The sequence below is a fragment of the Drosophila melanogaster genome, chromosome 2R, assembly GCF_000001215.4.
Source record: "Drosophila melanogaster chromosome 2R".
NCBI classification, from domain to species: domain Eukaryota; kingdom Metazoa; phylum Arthropoda; class Insecta; order Diptera; family Drosophilidae; genus Drosophila; species Drosophila melanogaster.
In genome coordinates, this window is record NT_033778.4 from 10,698,632 (window position 1) to 10,721,173 (window position 22,542).

General features: G+C 46.9%; 1 protein-coding gene across 7 annotated transcripts in view; it reads left to right on the top strand.

Moving 5' to 3' along the window:
• stan (starry night) overlaps window positions 1-22,507 on the top strand; it is a 47,794-nt gene extending 25,287 nt beyond the window's left edge. For 2 of the 7 annotated variants that reach the window (NM_001201974.2, NM_001273942.1), the window contains exons 3-6: window positions 7,677-9,390; window positions 9,491-16,817; window positions 16,914-18,770; window positions 21,169-22,507. In NM_001201974.2, the coding sequence (NP_001188903.1) occupies window positions 7,869-9,390; window positions 9,491-16,817; window positions 16,914-18,770; window positions 21,169-21,202 (10,740 nt within the window). In that variant the 5' untranslated portion in view covers window positions 7,677-7,868 and the 3' untranslated portion in view covers window positions 21,203-22,507. Of the gene's footprint in view, window positions 1-7,274; window positions 9,391-9,490; window positions 16,818-16,913; window positions 18,771-19,333; window positions 19,504-19,677; window positions 19,685-20,204; window positions 20,270-21,168 lie in introns of those variants that run through there. The other 5 variants (NM_001299362.1, NM_001259328.2, NM_001169642.1 and 2 more) reach the window with 5 other exon arrangements.
• The last annotated feature ends 35 nt before the right edge of the window (window positions 22,508-22,542 follow it).

Genomic DNA, 22,542 nt, shown 5'->3' on the forward strand with positions numbered 1-22,542 from the left:
CAGCCACTCGCATTAATAATGCCTGAAGGGCTGCTGCTGCTGTTTCCGCTGGAGGAGCAGGAGCAGCATATACGCACAAAAGTGTGCACCACAAGTTGTAACTTCCAGTGCTCACAGAGATACAGATACGAGTATGAACCCTAGAAACTCTATGGACCGGGCTGCAAGCACAAAGTTGGGATAATGTGGACTTTTGCTATCTTTGTTGCTCGGCAATTCATATGCCAACTGTGTGTTTATTTATGCTTACGACTTTTTGCGTAATCAAGTCTATCTCTTCAGATACCCCTTTGAGTACTTTTGCTCCAGGGGCATGATAGTTTTGCGTGATTTATACCGAGAAAGAGACAAAAGAGAAATTGAATTAATATTTATTATTAAAATATACTAGTTAACAATTGTTAGGCCATAAATTAAATATTACATATGTCCAATTAATCAAGAGAAACCACTGGGGCAAACGTATTGCAAGTATATTGTTTATTAACTATCTCAAATGAATATTAGATTTCTTGGCTAGAAGTTTGAATTCCCATCAAGACACAAACAAACTGTGTTTGCCATTTGCAAACTATAAGGCGCAGAATAAATTTGCAAATGGTTTTCCAGGGAAAATCTCATCAAAGCCAAGCCAAAGTATTCACTTACACAAATCACACAAAAACCTATTCCGGCAGAGTTCAAATCCCATTTAAAATGAGATAACATGTCTTGCATGTACATATGTGTATTTGATATTTGGGAAAGTAAACTTTTCCTAGATTTACTTGTGGGGGTTGCCCCCCGATTCGAATGTCTTGCACAACATAATTTTCCGGTCTCGATTTTCGGAATTGCCGCAGTAAAAACAACAAGATGCCTTTTGGCCATGGATTTGGATTTGTTTGTCCATGATGTGAGTTGCCAAATGTTGCACACGTACAAACACAAACTGTTTTGCGTAGTTTGTTTGCTTAAATCGCAGTCAACAATCGAAATGGAAATTGTTTGAGCCTCTCCGTGGGCTAATTACTGGACACTCTGTGTCCATGGCACCTGTTGTTGTTTGTTTGCTTGTCAGCAAATTATTTGTCATTGCTGCTAATTAGGCGTTGTCTTCAGCCTGCAATTGAATGGTAATGGCACCCCGTTTTCCCCATCTCTACGTCTCCACATCTATCTACCCCTTCGGACAACTCCAATTGGCGTAATTCCCCTGGAAGGTGAGCAAACTGGAGCTGGCGCAGAGTCTTTGATTAATGGATTAGGTGCAGATTGTAGATTGCTCATACGCTCGGAGTGCTGCTGGTGGAAGGCAAAAGTCATTACATATTGATAATGCCCAGCCATTGTCTCGACTGTGACCTACATTGCTGCCACCTACATCCCCACCATCCGCATCACCATCAGCATCAGCATCACATCTCTAATTCTTTGTTCTCTACCCTTTGCCCTGTCTCCTTTTGGCCATATCCTGTTACGGTAGCTGAAATCGCATTTAGTGCTTTGCCGCTCCTTGTTTGTCTTAGTCATTAGCAGAGTTGATAGCTGATGGGTGATGCCTGATGGCTAGATCCCCCATCTTCTGCTCCTTCGGCTTCCCGCACCTCCTCTTAATGAAATCCCACCCAGTGTGCATATGCATTCCAATGATCCGATTCATTGACGGCACTCCGGCTCCTTCCCAGCCATTTGACAGGATTATCCATTATCCCCTGTCGGGCCCCTTTTCAATTTACTTAAATCGCCTCGCTCCGTCGGGAGGATAAATCACTGGCAATATTTCATAGGCAGGACTGCATAAATTCCCCATAAAACTGCGACTCCAATGCGAATTAAATCGCATTAACATAATCAACTTTACAACAACTATAAAAATAAATTCAATGGGATTTGCGCTCGACTGCCGACGATTCGTTTCGGATCCTCTGGCTCCTTGTCATTGTTGCAGCCCCCTATTTGCTATAGCCTATCCCCCCACATGATATCCGTGCCTAGGACTCGTTGGACTCCTAGAGGCGCCGCCGTGCGAATGGGTGGACTTGACTGAATGTGCTAAAAGCTTGAGCAGCCGGGAACCTCGTATAGTGGCAGCACATTTCCGGAAGAAGTAGCGTCAATGGCAGCCATTGTTTTTCTGATTAAGCGCTGCCATATGTTGTCCACCCCTCGCTTCCCTTCCCTTTTTACCCTTTGGTGCACTCACAGAAATGAGGGGGTGCATAAAATTAGTTATCCTGTGGAAGGGAAAGTTAAGTCAAGTTATACTGCAATGCAATATAAATAAGACAGAAAGATAAATACATTGAATTCCGTACGTTCCGTTTTTCTAAGTGCACAGTCGGTTGTGGAATTCTCGCTGTGAGCGATATGTGTGAGCCACAATATACAAACTTAATTGCAAGCAGAAAGCAAAAGCAACGAGCACAATGGCAATGCCACAAAGGAAAATCCGCAAAAGAGAGTGAAGTAAAAGCTTGTCAACTGCAACCAGCCCATCTCCACCCGACCGCCGACCCACCTCCCAAACCCCCACACATTTATCATGAGATTTTCCCTAAGTGTTCGCTCTGCATTTGAATTAACTTGACGGCAAAAGTTAAACTGCTAACTGCAACGCACTTAGATCCGTACCTCGACCCGTATGCACAGGGATATATGCGGTGGAGCAACTGAATCCAGTGGAATCCCACTTTAGCCCGATGCCTCTGGCCCAGGCTCACTTATTCATGCCCTCATTTCATTTACGCATTTCGTTTGTCATCCTTTGTTTCCTTTGGCGGATGCGGCTCCTGCTGCCGGTGAATATCCCGTTGCCTGCTTCCCTTCCACGCCCACTCGGATGTTTGGATGTTTCTCCTCCGCACTGTGCAATTAATGCGTGGAGAGGATGTCGGGTCATCCAGCGTTGACATCTACTTAAAACTTCCCTGCCGGCCAAGTGGGCAATCGATCCGGCAAGTGGAGTTCAACTGAATTATGGAGGAGCTCTTAAAGGCTTGTCGAGGATGCTGTTGCTACGCCTTTTGCAAAATTGAGAGGCCTTGGAGCGAACTTTTTGGCTCGAAACTTTCCCGCATGCCCAAATAGAACTCGAACGCTTCAGTTGGAACTTTTGCACTAATTCAGCGATTCTTCCCCCATTAATTAAGCAATTCCGGAAGGAAGGCAGCTCGAGCGAATCCAGCATTGATTTTGTGTCGAGCCAGGAAAACTTGGCTTAGCCCGGTTCCATCCACAATTAAGTGAAAATGTCAAGTGGCTGCTGTTCTGTTGCCTTTACTTCCTGAAATCCTGGCAGTTGGACATAAATCTCCTCCCTGCGATACGCGCTAATGGAGCGCGAGCAGATCGCCGGCGGCGGCAGCTCTGATTTGCATTTAAATGCGAGTCCTGCGGAATTTACAATGCTCACTCTAAATCTTCTAACTTCAAGTCCTTTCCCGGCTGCCAGTCGCCGATTTCTGCTGCTCAGCTGCTGCACTTCCTGTACCACTTGTTTCGCCGCTGGCACACTTTTAATTTGTACGCCATGTTGCAAGTCAAGTTTCCATTCCCCCCTTTTCCAGGTTACAGCACACTTGAACAAAATTAATGGCCTCATATTTAAAGGACTTTAATCTTAAATTGTTATCCTCATCATTTTAAGCACATCTACTAGTTACAAAATTCTTGCTAACAATAGGAATGAATGCTAAGTTGCTTTAGCATTGTATGTCTTTCGCTTCTCGATTTAATTTTCCGTTTAATATTTCATAATTATTAAGTTAGCTATGCATATTCACAATGCTGTATTGCAATTTGAGATACTTTTTTTAAAATTTTATAGTACTTTATTTATTTCTAATAGTTGAAAGAGTCAGCTGTTAAAATTAATTCATAGAAACGAGCCTATTGAATATCAATTAAAACTGTCTAAAAATTAACTAGAAGATTTTCCGCGTGCAGTGACTCCACACATTATTCGTAGCTCCTTTTCCGCAGTTTTCCATATGCATTGTCCTGGACAATGTTATCGTTTAAGCTCAATTGCATTGCTTTGCTGTGTTCTCTCTCGTTTGTTTGCTTGTGTTTTGGGGGCATGTGTGTTATATTTCGGGTTGGAACGGCTTGGGGGTTTTCGGTCAGGGGTTTGCTGGTAGTTTGCATTTGTAGCTGCTTGTTGCTGTTCTGCCTTTGGCAAAGTACGAGTACTACAGCATCAGCAACAACAATGGAGACTTTTCTTCTTTCGATTCTTTCGGTATTGCTTTCCCCGCTTTTCCCATTTAAATGGCTGTGTGTGTGTGTGTGTGCGTTGTTCTACTATGTTTCTGTTGTTGTGGAAACTTTTTGTTCCGCTTCCGCTGCACTGGCTGCTTCCTTTTGTCGTCCTCGATTGCATTTTGCATGCTTAACAAAGGCCATTTCAAATGGTTTTTCCTCGTACAAACTTAATTGGTGCCCGGGCGAGTGGAAATTAATACCCCGCCATCCGAAATACACTTTCACTCGGCGCTGAGTGCTTCGGCTGGCACTGGCTGGTATCTGAAATGTGGCGCAGCTTTTACCCCGAGGATGCAATTCGGTAGAGTCTGGAAATTACGTATACGGCGTGTGGGCCAACTGGTGTGGCCTTAATGCAGTTTTCTGCTCACACGACTCGCCAGGTGTATTATTTAATACTATTTCTGTCTGTTTGTCTCGTTTTCCTCGCATTTTCATTTAGTTTTCATGCCAAGGAGCGTCTACATCGTCTAGACCGGAGACAAGCGCATTTCCGGCACGCAAGCCGCTGTCTCGTGTCCTGGCAGACAATGAATTTTATTGCACTTCGTGTCCTCGAATTGGCTAATGTCTGCCTGGCACGCGACCGCCTTATCCTGGCCACGAATTTATGGTAATTTCGCAGACTGCAGACAGTGAGTCCCTTGGTTATTTGCCACTTCATTAAAAGAAAACAAGCAATAATATTAATTTTCCCCAAAAGGGAAATCACTCAACCAAGTCTCAGACCAAATTCAATTAATGTCCTTTTCGCTACGAAGGAATATTTTTTCGCTCTCATAATGTTGATCAATTTTCATTAGCTTTTTAGGGAAGTCAGCGTTTGCCTTGAGGCGCTCATTAGGAGACTTTAAAAGTCTTGCCACGCCCACGCAGAAGGCCGCAGTGGGCGGTCCGTGATAAATTTTCATCAGTCTTAAAGTTGACACGTTTCGGGTTCTCTTTATTTTCGCAACTCCCCCCATCTCTGCTTACACTTCCACTTTGTAAACGACGAAGACGGAGCATGGAAAGGAATGCAGAGAATGCGAGAACTTTGGGGCTGGATAATATTTCAGGTACACCTTCCTGGGATTGTGCTACTTAAAAAGTTTCCAGCTGCCGGTGCTTCTTCGAGGCGGCTGTATGTCTCGTAAAACGCGAGTGTTTATGGCCAACCCTTTCTGGCCATGAACTGTCGCATTTCCCATTTCCCGCTTCCGTTTGAACGATATTCGCTACACGTGGGAAATATTTGCCTGGCTTCAGGCCCACCCAAATATTTTGACATTACCCCAATCGAAGCCCCACATGGTGCACATATATGTCGCGTCATAACTTTGAATTGCGATTCGTCGACGGGGGTGGCAATAAAACAAAATGGCAACTTGTAATTGCCAGCCGACACAGTGACGCATTCTTAATTAGCTACCGAACTTCGGAATTGCAACGGCTGCAATCGCCAAAAATATTAATTAGTTGGGAAAACTATGCAAAATGCACCTGCCGTTTCGGTTTCGGTTGCGCCTTTCGTTTTTTCGAATAGTTTTCAGGCCAGGCAACGTGTGAAAATTTAATAATTTCATGTTTGCAGCGCGCGCCTGTTTCAAGCTTGACGAACCATGAAAAGCGTCTGTCCCCTGCCCCCTGCGCCCAGGTGGAAAATGTGGAAAAGTGAAAAGCGGGGTGCTACGGCGGAGGTATGAGTATCAGTATGGGCATGGGTGTGTCAGTGTGTGTGCTCTCAGCCGCCCGGAAAAACAATAACAATATAAATGTCTGCGCCTGGGTCTGGCACACGTCTGCGTCGAACGCGGCCAAGCTGAAATTTTAATTAAACATTTTAACACTGCAATTAACGCGGCGACAAGCGTCTCACACGCAACTGCAGTCTGGGGAATTTCTCCAAAAATATACAAAAAAAGCAAAACACACGAGTCCAGACTAGGCAAAAGTTGTGACTCCTTGAGAATGCGAGCTCCCATTCCATATGTCCTGCAGGCGTTGCATGCACTTCTCTAAACTTCTTTATTCCTAAATGGGAAACACATTTTTATAATAGTCGTCTGGAGTAAGGACGTTTGTAATTCAAAGCATGCTATAGCATGAGTGAAACTAAATATTCTAATGCAATATCTTTAATGTGCTTAACGAATGTCAGGCACAGACAAGAATTGTTGAAACAAATTTATATTTATATTTACTGATACAATATTAAGAGAGCGATCTAAAAGCCAAGAACTTGTTTCCAACCTTTAGTTGCATTAGAATGCATTAAAACCACATTGTTCCTATCCTTCATAGTCCTCGAACCCGATTCGATTTGTTTTAGATCTGCATTAGATGAGAGTCAAACATATGCCAGTTCAGTTGCCAGTCCTCCACAGGACTTGCTTGGGCAATGCATGTGTGGTATACTCCACTGCGTATACGCAATTCCGGACAGGACCAGAAATGTGGATTTTGGCCTCCTTCATGGAGCGAACGTGCGAATTATCTGCACCGAAATGAGCAGCGCAATGAACAAACAGTTTAGTTGCAACTTGAATGCGAAATGGAATTCGACACGACACGACTGCCGACCTTCGACCCCCCTTTTGGCACCTGGACGGTCCAAGCCCTGTGGGCTGGGGGCAAATCGTAATTTTAGTATGGTGTGACCCAGTCCGTACGTGTTCGACTGACTTCAGTTAATTAACGTCCCCGAAACGCTTGCCAAATGGCCATTAGAGGGACATCAAATCGAATTTCATTAAATTTTCAACTCCAGCGACCAAATGACCATCGGGTAACGGTCATCCGAGCTTTGGACAGTGTCGCATTGTGGCATTTTGTTGGCTGCACTTCCACATCCACTTGCGCACACCCCTTTACCACGCTCAACCAACATTTCCCGCCAATGTCGCCAGTTTTGCTCCTCGTTGTCTGATTAAGCTGTATACTTCATTTTGCAAAAATGTCAAAGGGGGCTGGAAAAAATGGTTTGCCAAACAAAGCGCCAAAGAAAACCAAAAAGGATTAAATTTCACTTTATCTAGCTTCATATTAGCTAGTCGTCGTGGCGTAGGAAAATGAAATTAAAAACGTTTCCCGCTGCTTTGTAGGTTCCTCTAAAATTTGTGAAAGCTTTTCATGAAGAGTTTTTAATTAAGTCAAAGGCGGCATTAAAACTGCCAAAGCAGAAGCTACCTCACACACAAATTTATTTCTAGAATACTCGTAGAGGAGAATCTCAAATATTTAAAGTACTAAAAGAAGAACTGAATATATGTGAATAAGTTTCAACAAGTGTGCGCTAATGAATTTAATTCAAAGTTTAAAAATGTAATTTTTATATATTTTTTTTTTCAGCAGGCGACAATTTCAAATACATGGCCTACATTTAAGGGCAAACGCAACTCAATTACCCCCGCTAACCTCACTGACTCTCCACATTTTCTTGTCCTTTTCAGACAGATGGCCATGCCCGCAGCACCGCCCACCGATGATAATTGAATAGGACCATTAATTGCACTGTGGTTTGTTGGTTCTCGCACCACACCCACACACACACACGCTTCACACACACACACACACACACACATTCACGGGGGAGAGACTGAGGCACACACACATCGACCTAAATAAGGCCACGTGGTCGAGTCATGCAAACGAGGGAGTTCCCTCAAAGGCCCCTGGGCCTGCTCCTCGTGCTCCTTGTGGTCCTGCTGCAATCATCGCTCATCAAGAGCTACTTGATTATCGTGCACGAGGACACGCCTCCTGGCACGGTAATCTTCAACGCCTCCGTCTATAAACTTGGTTCCGAACGGCATTACAAGATCAATGCCCACAAGTCGGCCAATTTCGTGCACCATCTAGTCTCCGTGAATCACAAGGATGGCCAGATTCAGCTGAGAAAGGCCCTCAAGTGCGATGGCATTTACTATCCGAATCTGTTCACCTTCTACGTAGACTCCACCTCGAATCGGCTGCGCAGCATAGATTACTATAGTCTGCCTGTGCGAATCTTCGTCTCAGGCCACAGTTGCAATGAGGATAGGAGGATAGAGCAGGAACTGCATCATCATCACTATGAGGAGGAGGACAATACGGGCTACTCAAAGCGCAGGCGAAGGCGATCCACCCAGGAGATGATCCAACTGAATGGCAATCAGCTGGAGGAGGTGTTCCGTCAAAACAGCACTGAGTTCCGAGCAGGAGATCTGATATTTGGCGACAGCTTCGACAATGAGATGAGACACAGGATTCTGAGCCGAAAGAGAAGAGCAGTGGGATCGCCGGATCCGCTGCACCTCCAGCCCGCCCTGCATCGACGGATCTCGGATGCCAAGCAGTGGATCTCAGAGACGTACGCCTCCTATGCCATTCACACCACGGACAAATGGAACCAGATCTGCTTGAGAAGATCGCAGTTCATCAACAGCCTAAATGCCTTTCTGCCACGATCCGTTTGCCAGCATTGCAAGGTTAGTTTTCTGGATGTGAACGACGAGCGATTTGCCATCGAGCACCAGAGCAGGGATCTGGTGGCCAGCAGGGATGTTTGCATCGCAGAGTCCATGTGGAAAGTGAGCATAACCTTCAACATCAGGTGCGATCGACGTGACATTGTGGACTCGGACCATCGCCTGAAGATCGTTTACCACCATCAGGAGTTCAACGATACGGATATCGCTCGAAGGGTTCGGAGAGAGCTCCGCAATCAATCACCCTACTTTGAACAAGCCCTCTATGTGGCCTCCGTTCTCGAAGAGCAACCGGCAGGCGCAGCGGTGACCACTGTGCGGGCCCGAGATCCCGAAGACTCACCTGTGGTTTATTCCATGGTCTCACTGTTGGACTCGCGCTCGCAGTCGCTGTTTAAGGTAGATTCCAGGACAGGCGTAGTTACCACCTCCGCCAGTTTGGATCGTGAGCTCATGGACGTGCACTACTTCAGAGTGGTGGCCACGGACGATAGCTTCCCACCGCGATCTGGAACGACGACGCTGCAGGTGAATGTCCTGGATTGTAATGACCACAGTCCCACCTTCGAGGCGGAACAGTTCGAAGCGAGTATCCGTGAAGGAGCCACTGTGGGATCCACGGTGATAACGTTACGAGCAACCGATCAGGACATTGGAAAGAATGCGGAAATCGAATATGGAATCGAGGCAGTGACTGGTAAGTTATAAAGATTTATTATACAAATATTTTGTATCGCTATTGAAATTTTAAGTAATTTAATAAATATTAATTTTGTGTATTATATCTTATTTTCTAGATGGCGCCGGATTGGCACAAGACCAGGAAATGCCCATCTTCCGGATAGACTCCCGATCGGGCGTAATCTCGACGAGGAGCAGTCTGGACCGGGAGACATCGGATAGCTATCATCTGCTAGTGACCGCAGCGGATTTAGCTTCAGCACAAAGTGAACGACGCACGGCCACGGCCAGTGTCCAGGTGAAGGTTCTCGACGACAACGACAACTACCCGCAGTTTAGCGAACGCACCTATACAGTCCAAGTGCCAGAGGATCAATGGGGTGGCACTGAGGATAACACCGTTGCACACATCAGGGCAACGGATGCGGATCAAGGGAACAACGCCGCCATTAGATACGCCATAATCGGTGGAAACACTCAGTCACAGTTCTCTATCGACTCGATGTCCGGTGATGTGAGTCTAGTGAAACCGCTGGACTACGAAAGTGTGCGTAGCTACAGGCTGGTTATTCGTGCTCAAGATGGAGGCAGTCCCTCCAGAAGTAACACCACCCAGCTCTTGGTCAACGTTATCGATGCGAATGACAATGCCCCGAGGTTTTACACCTCACAGTTTCAGGAGAGCGTGCTAGAGAATGTTCCCGTTGGTTACAACATCATTCGGGTGCAGGCCTACGACTCCGACGAAGGTGCCAATGCAGAGATTACATATAGCATTTCCGAACGAGATGATAACTTTCCCCTGGCCGTGGATCCTCGCACAGGTTGGGTGCAAACCATAAAGCCACTGGATCGTGAGGAGCAAGGTCGCTTTGCCTTCCAGGTGGTGGCCAAAGATGGTGGTGTACCCCCCAAATCGGCCAGTTCCTCGGTGGTAATCACCGTGCAGGATGTGAACGACAATGATCCAGCCTTTAATCCCAAGTACTACGAGGCAAATGTGGGGGAGGATCAACCGCCAGGTACTCCGGTTACCACAGTCACAGCCACGGATCCGGACGAGGACTCCCGCTTGCACTACGAGATCACAACGGGCAACACAAGGGGTCGCTTTGCGATCACCTCTCAGAATGGTCGGGGTCTAATTACCATTGCCCAGTCGCTGGATTACAAGCAGGAGAAGCGCTTCCTGCTCACAGTAGCTGCCACCGACTCCGGAGGACGTTCTGATACGGCCACCGTCCATATCAACATTACGGATGCCAATAACTTCGCTCCCATCTTTGAAAATGCTCCATATAGCGCATCGGTGTTTGAAGATGCCCCAGTGGGCACCACCGTCCTCGTTGTTTCCGCCACCGACAGTGATGTGGGAGTGAATGCACAGATCACCTACTCCCTTAATGAAGAGAGCATAAACGGCTTGGGCAGCCCAGATCCATTTTCGATCAATCCGCAGACTGGTGCCATAGTTACCAATGCCCCTCTGGATCGGGAGACCACCAGTGGATACCTACTGACCGTAACTGCCAAGGACGGAGGTAACCCTTCGTTAAGTGACACTACCGACGTGGAGATTGGAGTGACCGATGTTAATGACAATGCACCTGCCTTCAAAAGCCCACTGTACCAAGCTTCCATTTTGGAAGACGCCCTAGTGGGAACCTCGGTGATCCAGGTGGCAGCCAGTGATCCCGACGTTGGACTTAATGGGCGCATCAAATATTTGCTGAGTGATCGTGACATAGAGGACGGATCCTTTGTGATAGATCCCACCTCGGGAACCATTCGCACCAACAAGGGATTGGACAGAGAAAGTGTGGCCGTCTTTCATTTAACCGCTATTGCCGTGGACAAGGGATCACCTCCGCTCTCAAGCACCGTGGAGGTGCAAATCCGATTGGAGGACGTCAATGATTCACCACCAACTTTTGCTTCGGACAAAATCACACTCTATGTGCCGGAGAACTCGCCTGTGGGCTCTGTGGTGGGTGAGATTCATGCCCACGATCCCGATGAGGGCGTCAATGCAGTGGTGCACTATTCCATTATTGGCGGCGATGACTCCAATGCGTTTTCTTTGGTAACTCGACCTGGTTCCGAACGAGCTCAACTGCTGACCATGACAGAACTAGATTATGAATCCACTCGAAAGCGCTTCGAATTGGTGGTTCGGGCAGCCAGCCCCCCGTTGCGTAACGATGCCCACATCGAGATCCTAGTCACAGATGTGAATGACAATGCCCCCGTGCTGCGGGACTTTCAAGTGATATTCAACAATTTCCGCGATCATTTTCCCAGTGGAGAGATTGGACGAATTCCTGCTTTCGATGCCGATGTGAGCGATAAACTACACTACAGGATACTTTCCGGCAATAATGCCAATCTGCTGCGCCTCAATAGCAGCTCGGGAGGACTGGTGCTAAGTCCGCAGCTGAACACCAATGTACCCAAGTTTGCCACCATGGAGGTATCCGTTTCGGATGGAATTAACGAAGCCAAGGCGATTATGCAGCTTTCAGTCCGGCTGATCACCGAGGACATGCTCTTCAACTCGGTAACGGTGCGACTAAATGAAATGACGGAGGAGGCCTTCCTATCACCCTTGCTTAACTTCTTCCTCGACGGACTGGCTGCCATTATTCCATGTCCCAAGGAACACATATTTGTGTTTAGCATCCAGGATGACACGGACGTTAGCTCACGCATTCTGAATGTCAGCTTCTCTGCCCGCCGACCGGATGTGTCCCACGAGGAGTTCTACACGCCGCAGTATCTTCAGGAGCGAGTCTACTTGAACAGAGCCATTCTTGCCCGATTGGCCACCGTGGAGGTGCTTCCCTTCGACGACAATCTCTGCGTGCGAGAACCCTGCCTGAATTTCGAAGAGTGTTTAACTGTGCTGAAGTTCGGAAACGCTTCTGAGTTCATACACAGCGATACAGTACTTTTCAGACCCATCTATCCGGTTAATACGTTTGCCTGCTCTTGTCCAGAAGGCTTTACGGGTAGCAAGGAGCACTATCTGTGTGACACTGAGGTAGATCTCTGCTACTCTGATCCCTGTCAAAATGGAGGAACCTGTGTGAGGCGAGAAGGTGGCTACACTTGTGTATGTCCATCTACGCATACTGGTCAGAATTGCGAAACAGGAGTGGGACACCTACGACCTTGTCCGTCGGAAACCTGTGAGGGAGGGTTGTCCTGCCTCAGCAATTATCCCAGCTCACAACCTCCTCCTTATACGGCCACCTGTGAGCTGCGAGCACGTGCCTTTGGGCGCAACTCCTTCCTTACCTTCGAAAGTCTAAAACAAAGGCATCGATTCAATCTTAAGCTACGCTTTGCCACCGTACAGGAGAATGGATTGCTACTCTACAATGGAAGATACAACGAACTGCATGACTTTATTGCATTGGAGATCCATGAAGGACACGTGAGCTTCTCCTTTTCTTTGGGCGATCATAGTGAAAGGATTTCGGTGATTCAGGAGGCAAAGGTGTCCGATGGTAAATGGCATCAGGTAGAAGTGGTCTATTTGAACCGAAGTGTCACCTTAGTCCTCGATAATTGTGACACCGCCATTGCCCTTTCTGGACAACTGGGTGATAGATGGAGCTGCGCCAATCGCACTACTTTGAAGTTGGATAAACGCTGTTCGCTGCTCACGGAGACCTGCCATCGCTTCCTGGATCTGACAGGACCTCTTCAAGTGGGCGGACTTCCTCGCATCCCAGCGCACTTCCCGGTGACGAATCGCGACTTTGTTGGATGTATCTCTGACCTTCGAATTGATGATCGCTTCGTTGATTTAAACTCATATGTGGCGGATAATGGAACGTTAGCTGGCTGCCCCCAAAAGGCTCCTCTCTGCCAATCCGAGCCTTGTTTCAATGGAGGCACCTGTCGAGAGGGCTGGGGAACCTATTCCTGCGAGTGTCCCGAGGGATATGCTGGAAACAGCTGCCAGGATAATATACCAGCTCCTTGGCGATTCTCCGGAGATGGGAGTCTCAGTTTCAATCCCCTTCTGCGACCTATCCAGTTGCCGTGGACCACCTCCTTCTCCCTGCGAACACGTCAGAAAGAGGCTTTCCTCCTCCAAATTCAAATAGGACAGAACAGTTCGGCCGCAGTTTGTCTGAGGCAAGGAGTACTGTACTATATTTTTGATGGAGAACCCATGTATTTGGCTGGCGCTTTCCTCTCCGACGGTGAGTGGCACAGAGTCGAAATTCGTTGGCAGCAAGGTTCCGAGATACACTTCTCAGTGGATTATGGACAGCGGTCTGGATCGGTGCCCATGTCGCAGAAGGTTCAAGGCCTCTATGTGGGCAAGATTGTAATGGGTAGCCCCGACGGCAGCATTGGAGCAGTTCCCGAAGCCTCTCCTTTCGAGGGGTGCATTCAAGATGTGCGTATTGGAGCAGGGCAATCGGTTCTTTCACGACCAACTATTCGAGAGAATGTGGAAGATGGCTGCGAATCACGTGCTCAGTGTCCGGATCATTGTCCCAACCACTCGTCCTGCCAGAGTTCTTGGGATCTGTCTACTTGCGAGTGTGATTCCGGGTATGTGGGTACGGACTGTGCACCCATCTGTACTGTGAGACCTTGTGCTTCCGGAGTTTGTAGAGCAAACACAAGTTTACCTCGAGGTTATGATTGCGAGTGCAACAGCAGTTCCCGTCATGGAGATTATTGTGAGAAGGAACTTCAGCAACCGTGTCCTGGCGGTTGGTGGGGTGAACGTGTGTGTGGTCCATGTCGATGCGATCTGGCCCAAGGATACCACCCAGACTGCAACAAGACCACTGGACAATGCTACTGCAAGACGAATCACTACCAACCGCCGAACGAAACCGCCTGTCTTTCCTGTGACTGCTACTCCATTGGAAGCTTCAGTGGAGCATGCAATCCGCTGACAGGACAATGCGAGTGTCGAGAAGGAGTTATCGGACGTAGGTGTGACTCCTGCTCAAATCCTTATGCCGAAGTCACCCTTAGTGGATGCGAAGTGGTTTACGATGCCTGTCCGCGATCCTTTGCCGGTGGGGTATGGTGGCCACGCACTCCTCTTGGAGGAGTTGCCATCGAAGGATGTCCTCCACCGGCTCGAGGAAAAGGGCAACGCAGCTGCGATGTTCAATCGGGAAGCTGGAATACTCCGGATATGTACAACTGCACCTCGGAGCCTTTTGTGGAGCTGCGTCGCCAACTGTCACAACTGGAGAAACTCGAACTGGAGCTTAACTCCTTTGTGGCCATAAAAATGGCAGAGCAGCTGAGAAAAGCTTGCGAGGCGGTGGACAGGAGAGGTGCCAGCAAGGATCAAAAGATTTCGGGAAATGGCCGCCCTAACCGTCGTTACAAAATGGAATCATCCTTCCTGCTCAGCAATGGGGGAAACGTGTGGTCACATGAACTTGAAATGGACTACCTATCCGATGAATTGAAATTCACTCATGATCGCCTGTACGGCGCTGATCTTCTGGTCACGGAGGGCCTCCTACAGGAGTTGATCAACTATGAACTCATGCAGAGTGGCCTTAACTTATCCCATAGTCAAGACAAATACTTTATTAAGAATTTAGTAGATGCGGCCAGCGTTATTTTGGATCGAAAATACGAGGCAGAATGGAGAAGGGCGACGGAACTCATTCAAAGGGGACCAGACGATCTGGTTGATGCATTTAACAAGTACCTGGTGGTTTTGGCTCGATCCCAACATGACACCTACACTAGTCCTTTTGAGATCGTGCAGCCCAACATGGCGCTAGGATTGGACATCGTCACCACTGAATCCCTATTTGGTTATGAACCGGAGCAGTTAAGCGAATACCACCGGAGCAAGTACCTCAAACCGAATGCATTTACCACAGAAAGTGTTGTGCTGCCGGATACCAGTGGATTTCTACAGCACTCGGCTCGACAGCGACCAGTGATTAGCTTCCCCAAGTACAATAACTACATATTGGATCGTCGTAAGTTTGATCAGCACACCAAGGTCCTAGTGCCCCTGGAGATGCTAGGAATTACGCCTCCTGAAAGCGATGAGATTTCACAGAGTGGACGACGAGGAAGTAGTCATGACCATCGTGCCATCGTGGCGTATGCGCAATACAAGGATGTGGGACAGCTGCTCCCCGATCTGTATGATGAGACCATAACCCGTCGTTGGGGCGTGGATGTAGAGCTAGCTACCCCCATTCTCTCCCTGCAAATTTTAGTTCCCTCAATGGAAAGGGAACAGGAGACGCAGCGCCTGGAGATTCCGTCGAGAAAGATCTTCTCCTCATCTTCGCCATCTTCATCCTCATCCTCAGGCAGCACGGAACAACAATTTGTGGAGGTTTTCGATGTTCCTAAAGCTCCAACAAGCAGCAGTGAACAACAGATTGAGGATATACGGATAACAGCCCATGAAATTCCGCCACCAGTTTCCTCTGTAGAACAACAGGAGGCTTCAAGTGATGAAGACGGCGAAGAGAGGGAACCGCACATTCGCCTAAATCTTGACGACATTGAGTTCCATGGCAACTCCGGCGAGGAGGTCATATCGCCAGACTCGCCCGAAATGCTTAATCCAAATTACGAAGGTGTCAGTTCTACTGGAAGTGATGAGCAGCCAAAGGGTGAAAACGAAGCGGTTTATAGAGATCGTCGTTTGGTGAAGAGGCAGGTAGAGATCACATATCCTTCAGAACAAATGCAGCAAACAGAACAGGTGGTGTATAGATCCTTGGGCTCGCCTCATTTGGCGCAACCCATAAAGCTGCAAATGTGGCTGGATGTGGATTCAGCACGCTTTGGACCCCGTTCGAACCCTCAATGCGTCCGTTGGAACTCCTTTACCAATCAGTGGACTAGATTGGGCTGTCAAACTGAGATTCCCGACTTCGATGGAGACTTTAATCCTGCGGCACAACAAGCGATCCTTGTGAACTGTAGCTGCACCCATATTTCCAGCTATGCTGTCATTGTGGATGTGATTGATCCAGAGGACATCCCAGAACCTTCGCTCTTGGTGCAGATTACCTCCTACTCTGCCTTCCTCGTTTCACTTCCCCTGCTGCTGGGAGTGCTCTTGGCTTTGGCCCTCCTACGTGGTCAGCAGACCAACTCAAACACCATTCACCAGAACATTGTGCTTTGTGTCTTCTGCGCGGAGCTCCTTTTCTTCGTGGGAATGCAATCGCGTCGGCAGCTCCTGGAGAGCGAATTTCCCTGCAAGCTGACGGCCATCTGTCTGCACTACTTCTGGTTGGCTGCCTTCGCCTGGACAACGGTGGACTGCGTTCATCTATACAGAATGCTCACCGAAATGCGTGACATTAACCACGGCCCCATGGGCTTCTACTTCGCCATGGGCTATGGTGCTCCAGCCATCGTCGTCGGATTATCTGTTGGAGTTCGTGCTCATGAGTACGGAAATAGTTTATTGTGAGTATCCAATAAGGGAAACCTTGCTCATCTTAAATATAAATCCTAGACTTCAAAAACTATAAAAATATTAATTTGAATTCCTTTCTCTTACAGCTGTTGGCTGTCTGTCTACGAGCCCGTTGTGTGGTGGCTGGTGGGTCCCATTGCGGGCATGTCCGTGGTGAACCTGCTCATCCTTTTCGTCTCCGTCAAAGCTGCCTTTACACTTAAGGATCACGTACTTGGATTTGGAAATTTGCGAACGCTCCTATGGTTGTCAGTGGTATCGCTCCCGCTGATGGGAGTCATGTGGGTCCTAGCGGTGCTGGCCGCTTCGGAGCACTCTCAGTTGCTGAGCCTGTTGCTCTCCGGTGTGGTGCTACTCCACGCGCTTTTCTGCCTCATTGGATACTGCATCATTAACAAGCGGGTGCGGGAAAATCTCCAACGCACCTGTCTGCGATGCATGGGTCGCAAGGTTCCGCTTTTGGACTCCTCCATGGTGGTTAGCAATAGCTCACACAACGTGAATGCAGCGGCGAGGCCGAGTAACTTCCTGGCAAGTGGATATGATACAACCACCAGGCGAAACATAGGCATCAGCGCTAGTAGCACTACGTCGAGAAGTACGGCCAAAACGAGTTCGAGTCCGTACAGCGATGGACAACTGAGGCAGACCTCAACGTCCACCTCGAACTACAATTCAGCCAGCGATGCTCCGAGTTTCTTGAGAGGATTCGAATCTTCTACAACCGGAAGGAGCAGAGGTGGCGAGGAGAAACCATCGCGGCGCCAGAGGAAGGACTCAGACTCTGGCTCCGAAACGGATGGAAGATCCCTCGAACTTGCCAGCAGTCACTCCAGCGATGATGATGAATCCCGGACAGCTAGATCTTCTGGTACCCATCGCAGCACCGCCGTGAGTTCGACGCCAGCCTATTTGCCCAACATCACGGAGCACGTCCAGGCCACCACACCGCCGGAACTGAATGTGGTGCAGAGTCCGCAGCTCTTCCCGAGTGTAAATAAGCCCGTCTATGCTCCGCGCTGGTCCAGTCAGCTGCCAGATGCGTATTTGCAATCACCTCCGAACATCGGACGGTGGTCCCAGGACACTGGATCTGATAACGAACACGTTCACGGGCAAGCCAAGATGACCATCTCGCCGAATCCCCTGCCCAATCCCGATCTCACGGACACCAGTTACCTGCAGCAGCACCACAACAAAATCAATATGCCTCCCTCGATCTTGGAAAATATCCGAGATGCTCGGGAGGGCTATGAGGACAGCTTGTATGGGAGACGTGGAGAGTATCCTGACAAGTATGGCTCCTACAAGCCACCCAGTCACTATGGCAGCGAAAAGGACTATCCCGGCGGAGGAAGTGGCTCCCAGACGATTGGTCATATGAGGAGTTTCCACCCGGATGCCGCGTACTTGAGTGACAACATATACGACAAGCAGCGAACGCTGGGCAGTGGCTACTTGGGCGCCAAGTCGGAGTCGCCTTACCTGTCCAAAGATCGCATAACACCCGATATCTATGGATCCAGGGATGGTCATTATAGCCTCAAGAGACAGCCTGCCTATGCAACTGATTCCCTGCACTCGGTTCACTCGCTCCTAAAGAACGATTACCACCAGCAGCAACAGCAGCAGCAGCAACACCATTTGCAAGACAGATTGTCCGAGGGATCGGATAAGAATGGCTACCACTTTCCCTACACCGCCGAAGAGGATCACCTGCCCGCCAGGAAGCTGAGCCACACCCAACCGCCTTCGCTTCACGGATCCCAGCTGATGCAGCCACCTGGAGTGGGCCTGGTCAACGATGTGAACAATCCGGGCTTGATGGGAAGGCACACCCTAAATGGAGGATCCCGACACAGTTCCAGAGCGTCCTCGCCGCCCTCCACCATGGTGGCTCCCATGCAGCCACTGGGCCCACTGACAAGCATCACGGATACCGAGTAAGTTGGCCAAAAGGTCTGCAGCAAGATTGTCCAACCCAGTGTGTCGCAGAAGTCTCGAATTTTGTACCAAATTCCCTGGAAAATCGTATGGCACCATTGGTAACATTCGGTTTTGGGAGATTTCTGTGACATGCCTGCTCCTGTTGGCTTCGGTTTAGGTTTTGGTTTTGGTTTCAGTTTTGTTGTGGTTCTGGTGACCAGTTAATGCTTCTTGTGCTCCTTGTGCAGCCCATCCTGTCTCCTGATTTGAGTTTTATGTTGGCCTAGATGATTAGTTTTGGTTCGGGAGTTCCTGTTCGTTCTCCGTTTTTGAATCCAGCAATTAATCTGTGGTCCTTTGTTTCTGATTCTCTTTTCTTTATGGCATTCGAATCAACAACTACAATGACATAAACCCTTTTGTGCCATTCGACTTTTCCCACAACAATGAAAACTGAAAACAATGCAAATGAATATGGTACAAACAACACACACTCACTGCACGCCTACACACACATGCACACTCGTACCCACATATCATATACATCTTTCTATACGTATACATGTCCATATCCTTTCAGCTGGTCCTGGGAACGTTTGAATCAAATCTAATTTGACTATCTTTCACTTCTATTCTCTCCAATATTGTGCTTTCGCTCTCTCTCTCTCTCTCTTTCTGTTTTTGCTCTTTGAAAAATAAACCAAAAACACACACACATACGCATACCGCAAACACACACTTATAATCGACAAAATACAAAAAAAAAAAAAAATGCTAACTGCTAAATTCGACGTAATGCAAAATGCTATGGCGGCTCGTGTTCCATTCATCCAAACCCAACAAACCCGACCAAATCAAACAACATCAACAACAACCACACAACTACAAATTCAACTACTACTACTACTACTACTACAACAACAGCTCAGAGGTAAACCACAAGTAAAATGCATTTTCAAATCGCACATCACATTTCCCATTTTCCACTTTTCCATCATCGTCTTCGTTTAAATTTGTGTTCGATTTTCGTAGCTAGGGTGTGCATAAAATGATTCGACTCCATTCGATTCGATTCGATTTGATTCGATGCGTTTCGAGCTCTATAACTAATTCCAAAGTGCACCCGTTTTAATTTGATTTGACCATTTTAAATTGAATGTAAATATTAAATATTGATTTTCGTTTTATTTGGCTGCCGCTGCCACTGAATGTTTCATTGTTCATTAGTTTGATTAATCCAATCAGTTGAATCTCACACTTTCTGATTTGTAATCCGAATGCTCGAATTTCGTGCTGCATTTAATTGGAACGTGTAATATCGAGTTTACGCATTCACTACATTTATTAATTCCCATCTAACAACTGTATACATCAATTCATCCATCCCACCACCCCACACCACTCACCAGCTACAGAAACAGACCTTATAAACAACCTGAACATCTCCACAGTTCGACATTATTTGGCTGCATCGCAGGCAACAGAGGCAACAGTATCCCTGGTCGCTAACCATATGGTATAATGAGTAACAAGGACATGTGTCCGATCTTAGTTAGCCAAAAACACAAACCCCCCCCCCCCCCCTAAGTTAGTTCTAGTTAATTTAACTTAAAGAAATTACATAATTGCAGACTGACCAAGTGAATTGACGAGATTATTTAATCAGAATTCCCTTTAGTTAGTTTAAATCCTCAAATGCCAATAGAAATAAGAGGAAACGTTCCTAGTAGGAACTTCCTACAACTTAATCTTAATCTAACTACGGCTATCAAAATGCTAATTTCATAAAATAATCTACCTATAAATTAAAAAGCACTTACAAAGTTTTGTTTTCATTACTTTCATAAATTGGAATTCATAATCTGAACTTAAGTTTCTTGGCTCTTAATTATGAACGCCACATCTAAATGAAATGAAAGCGCCTAGAGTGAAAACAAAAAGACCCAACAACCCAATTGCGCCCAATAATGTTAGTGATTTACCGAAAAACAACCAGAATCCATTAACACTCGAATAACCTGGCAAGTTAATTGGGTTCTGGCCAAATAAACTTAACCCCACATTTAAACAACTCACACTACAACACAAGTACCTCCAATACTAACGCACCGACACGAATTCACACGTGGAATTATGTTTATTTTTTTTCACTTTGATAATTCAGTTGCATAAATTATGTTTGCGCTTGAACCCAACCATACATTAAACACGTATTCGCATGCAATTTATGAGACTCTGTGGCATGCCACAAATTGAAACTTATCAAAGTACCGCACGTCGTAGAGGAGCACGTAAATTAACATAGTGTAGCGTAGATGCAAATATAGAAATGTAGCTAGATTTATTTGTATGTGTACGTACCTGCAGCATAAGCCGATTTCAGACCCACTAATGGCAAATTTCTGTCGCAAACAGGCGGAATATTGATGATGACGAGACCACAGTGTGACGACTGTCCCAGCAGCAACAGCAACAGCAGCAGCAACAATTGAAGCTGCAACAAAGGCAGCAGCAGAAGCAGCATCCGCATCAGCAGCGACAGCAACACATGCAACAATTGCAGCAGCAACGCACCAAGCAACAGAAGCAGAAGCAAACGCAATATTTTGCCACCATTAGACGCAAGCCGCAGTACAGGATTCACACGGAGGACTGAGGTCCTTCTTGCCAATCGATCCGATCGTAGCATACTTTTGGGAGCACCTGCCATAGGGGCATGCCCGTCATTATAATTGAAACTTTGTACATACAAGCACCCACTTAATTTTACGTAAACCCAGCTTAGTATACCCCCATTCGGGCACAGATATTTATACGATAGCCTAGCATTTACATAATTTGAGGCGCCAGTTGCATTTCGTTCGGAATTGCATAACTCGCATGCACACACAGACACAGAATTACTCAGCTTTAGCCTTGTGTATGTATTATAAATTACACTATATAATTATGTATTAAAACAAGAGTCAGACTGATTTTATGCATTTTACGTTCTGCTATTATATATAAGCCCCACACAAACATTTAGCCAGCGAGCTCATGCATTTAGGTCCAATTACCATACCATTACCATTACCAATTTTGAATGCCCCAGATCCGATTCGGGTTCGGAACGAGGGGCGGCGATATCGGGTTCTCAGTGCGACTTTAGTTTGAGAACGTTTGTGTGCCTCGAGCTTTTTATGCCAAATTAGTTGAAGTCGAAGGGGAACTTGTAAATGAAAAATAATCTGCGAAAGTTTGCAATTCATTTGCCTAGCATCCGCACATGTTGCCATTTAGTTTGGGAGTTAGTTTTAATTGATAGCATCTACTATCCGTATGAACGTTGCGAATGTACAATAAGCCCCCCCTGCAAAAGAAAGCAAGTAAATAAATTCAGGACAGTTCCCGTATTTATGCGAAATATAGAATCCACATGCGCAGCATTGACATATCCTGCAAAGTATACTCGATACATATATCTGTCTATAATATCCGAGTCCTGGCCAAAGGAAGCTCGACCAACAGTTTGATCCCCGACTCAGCAATAGCCGCTCATGCCCCTCAGAACTATGTACAATTTATAAATAATTCATAAGCCGTACTTACTGTACTCGAACTCCACTCAACTGCCACTCATTGTGGCACCTACGTAAGCTATGGATTGCGCTTGAATGTGGCACACAATATTTGATATTTATGTGAATTGACTTATTTAATTGTAAATTATACAAGTATATCAATATGAATAAAATGTGTAAAATATATGAAGAAAAATGAAGTGTGTTTTTAACTTTCTGCTGCTTG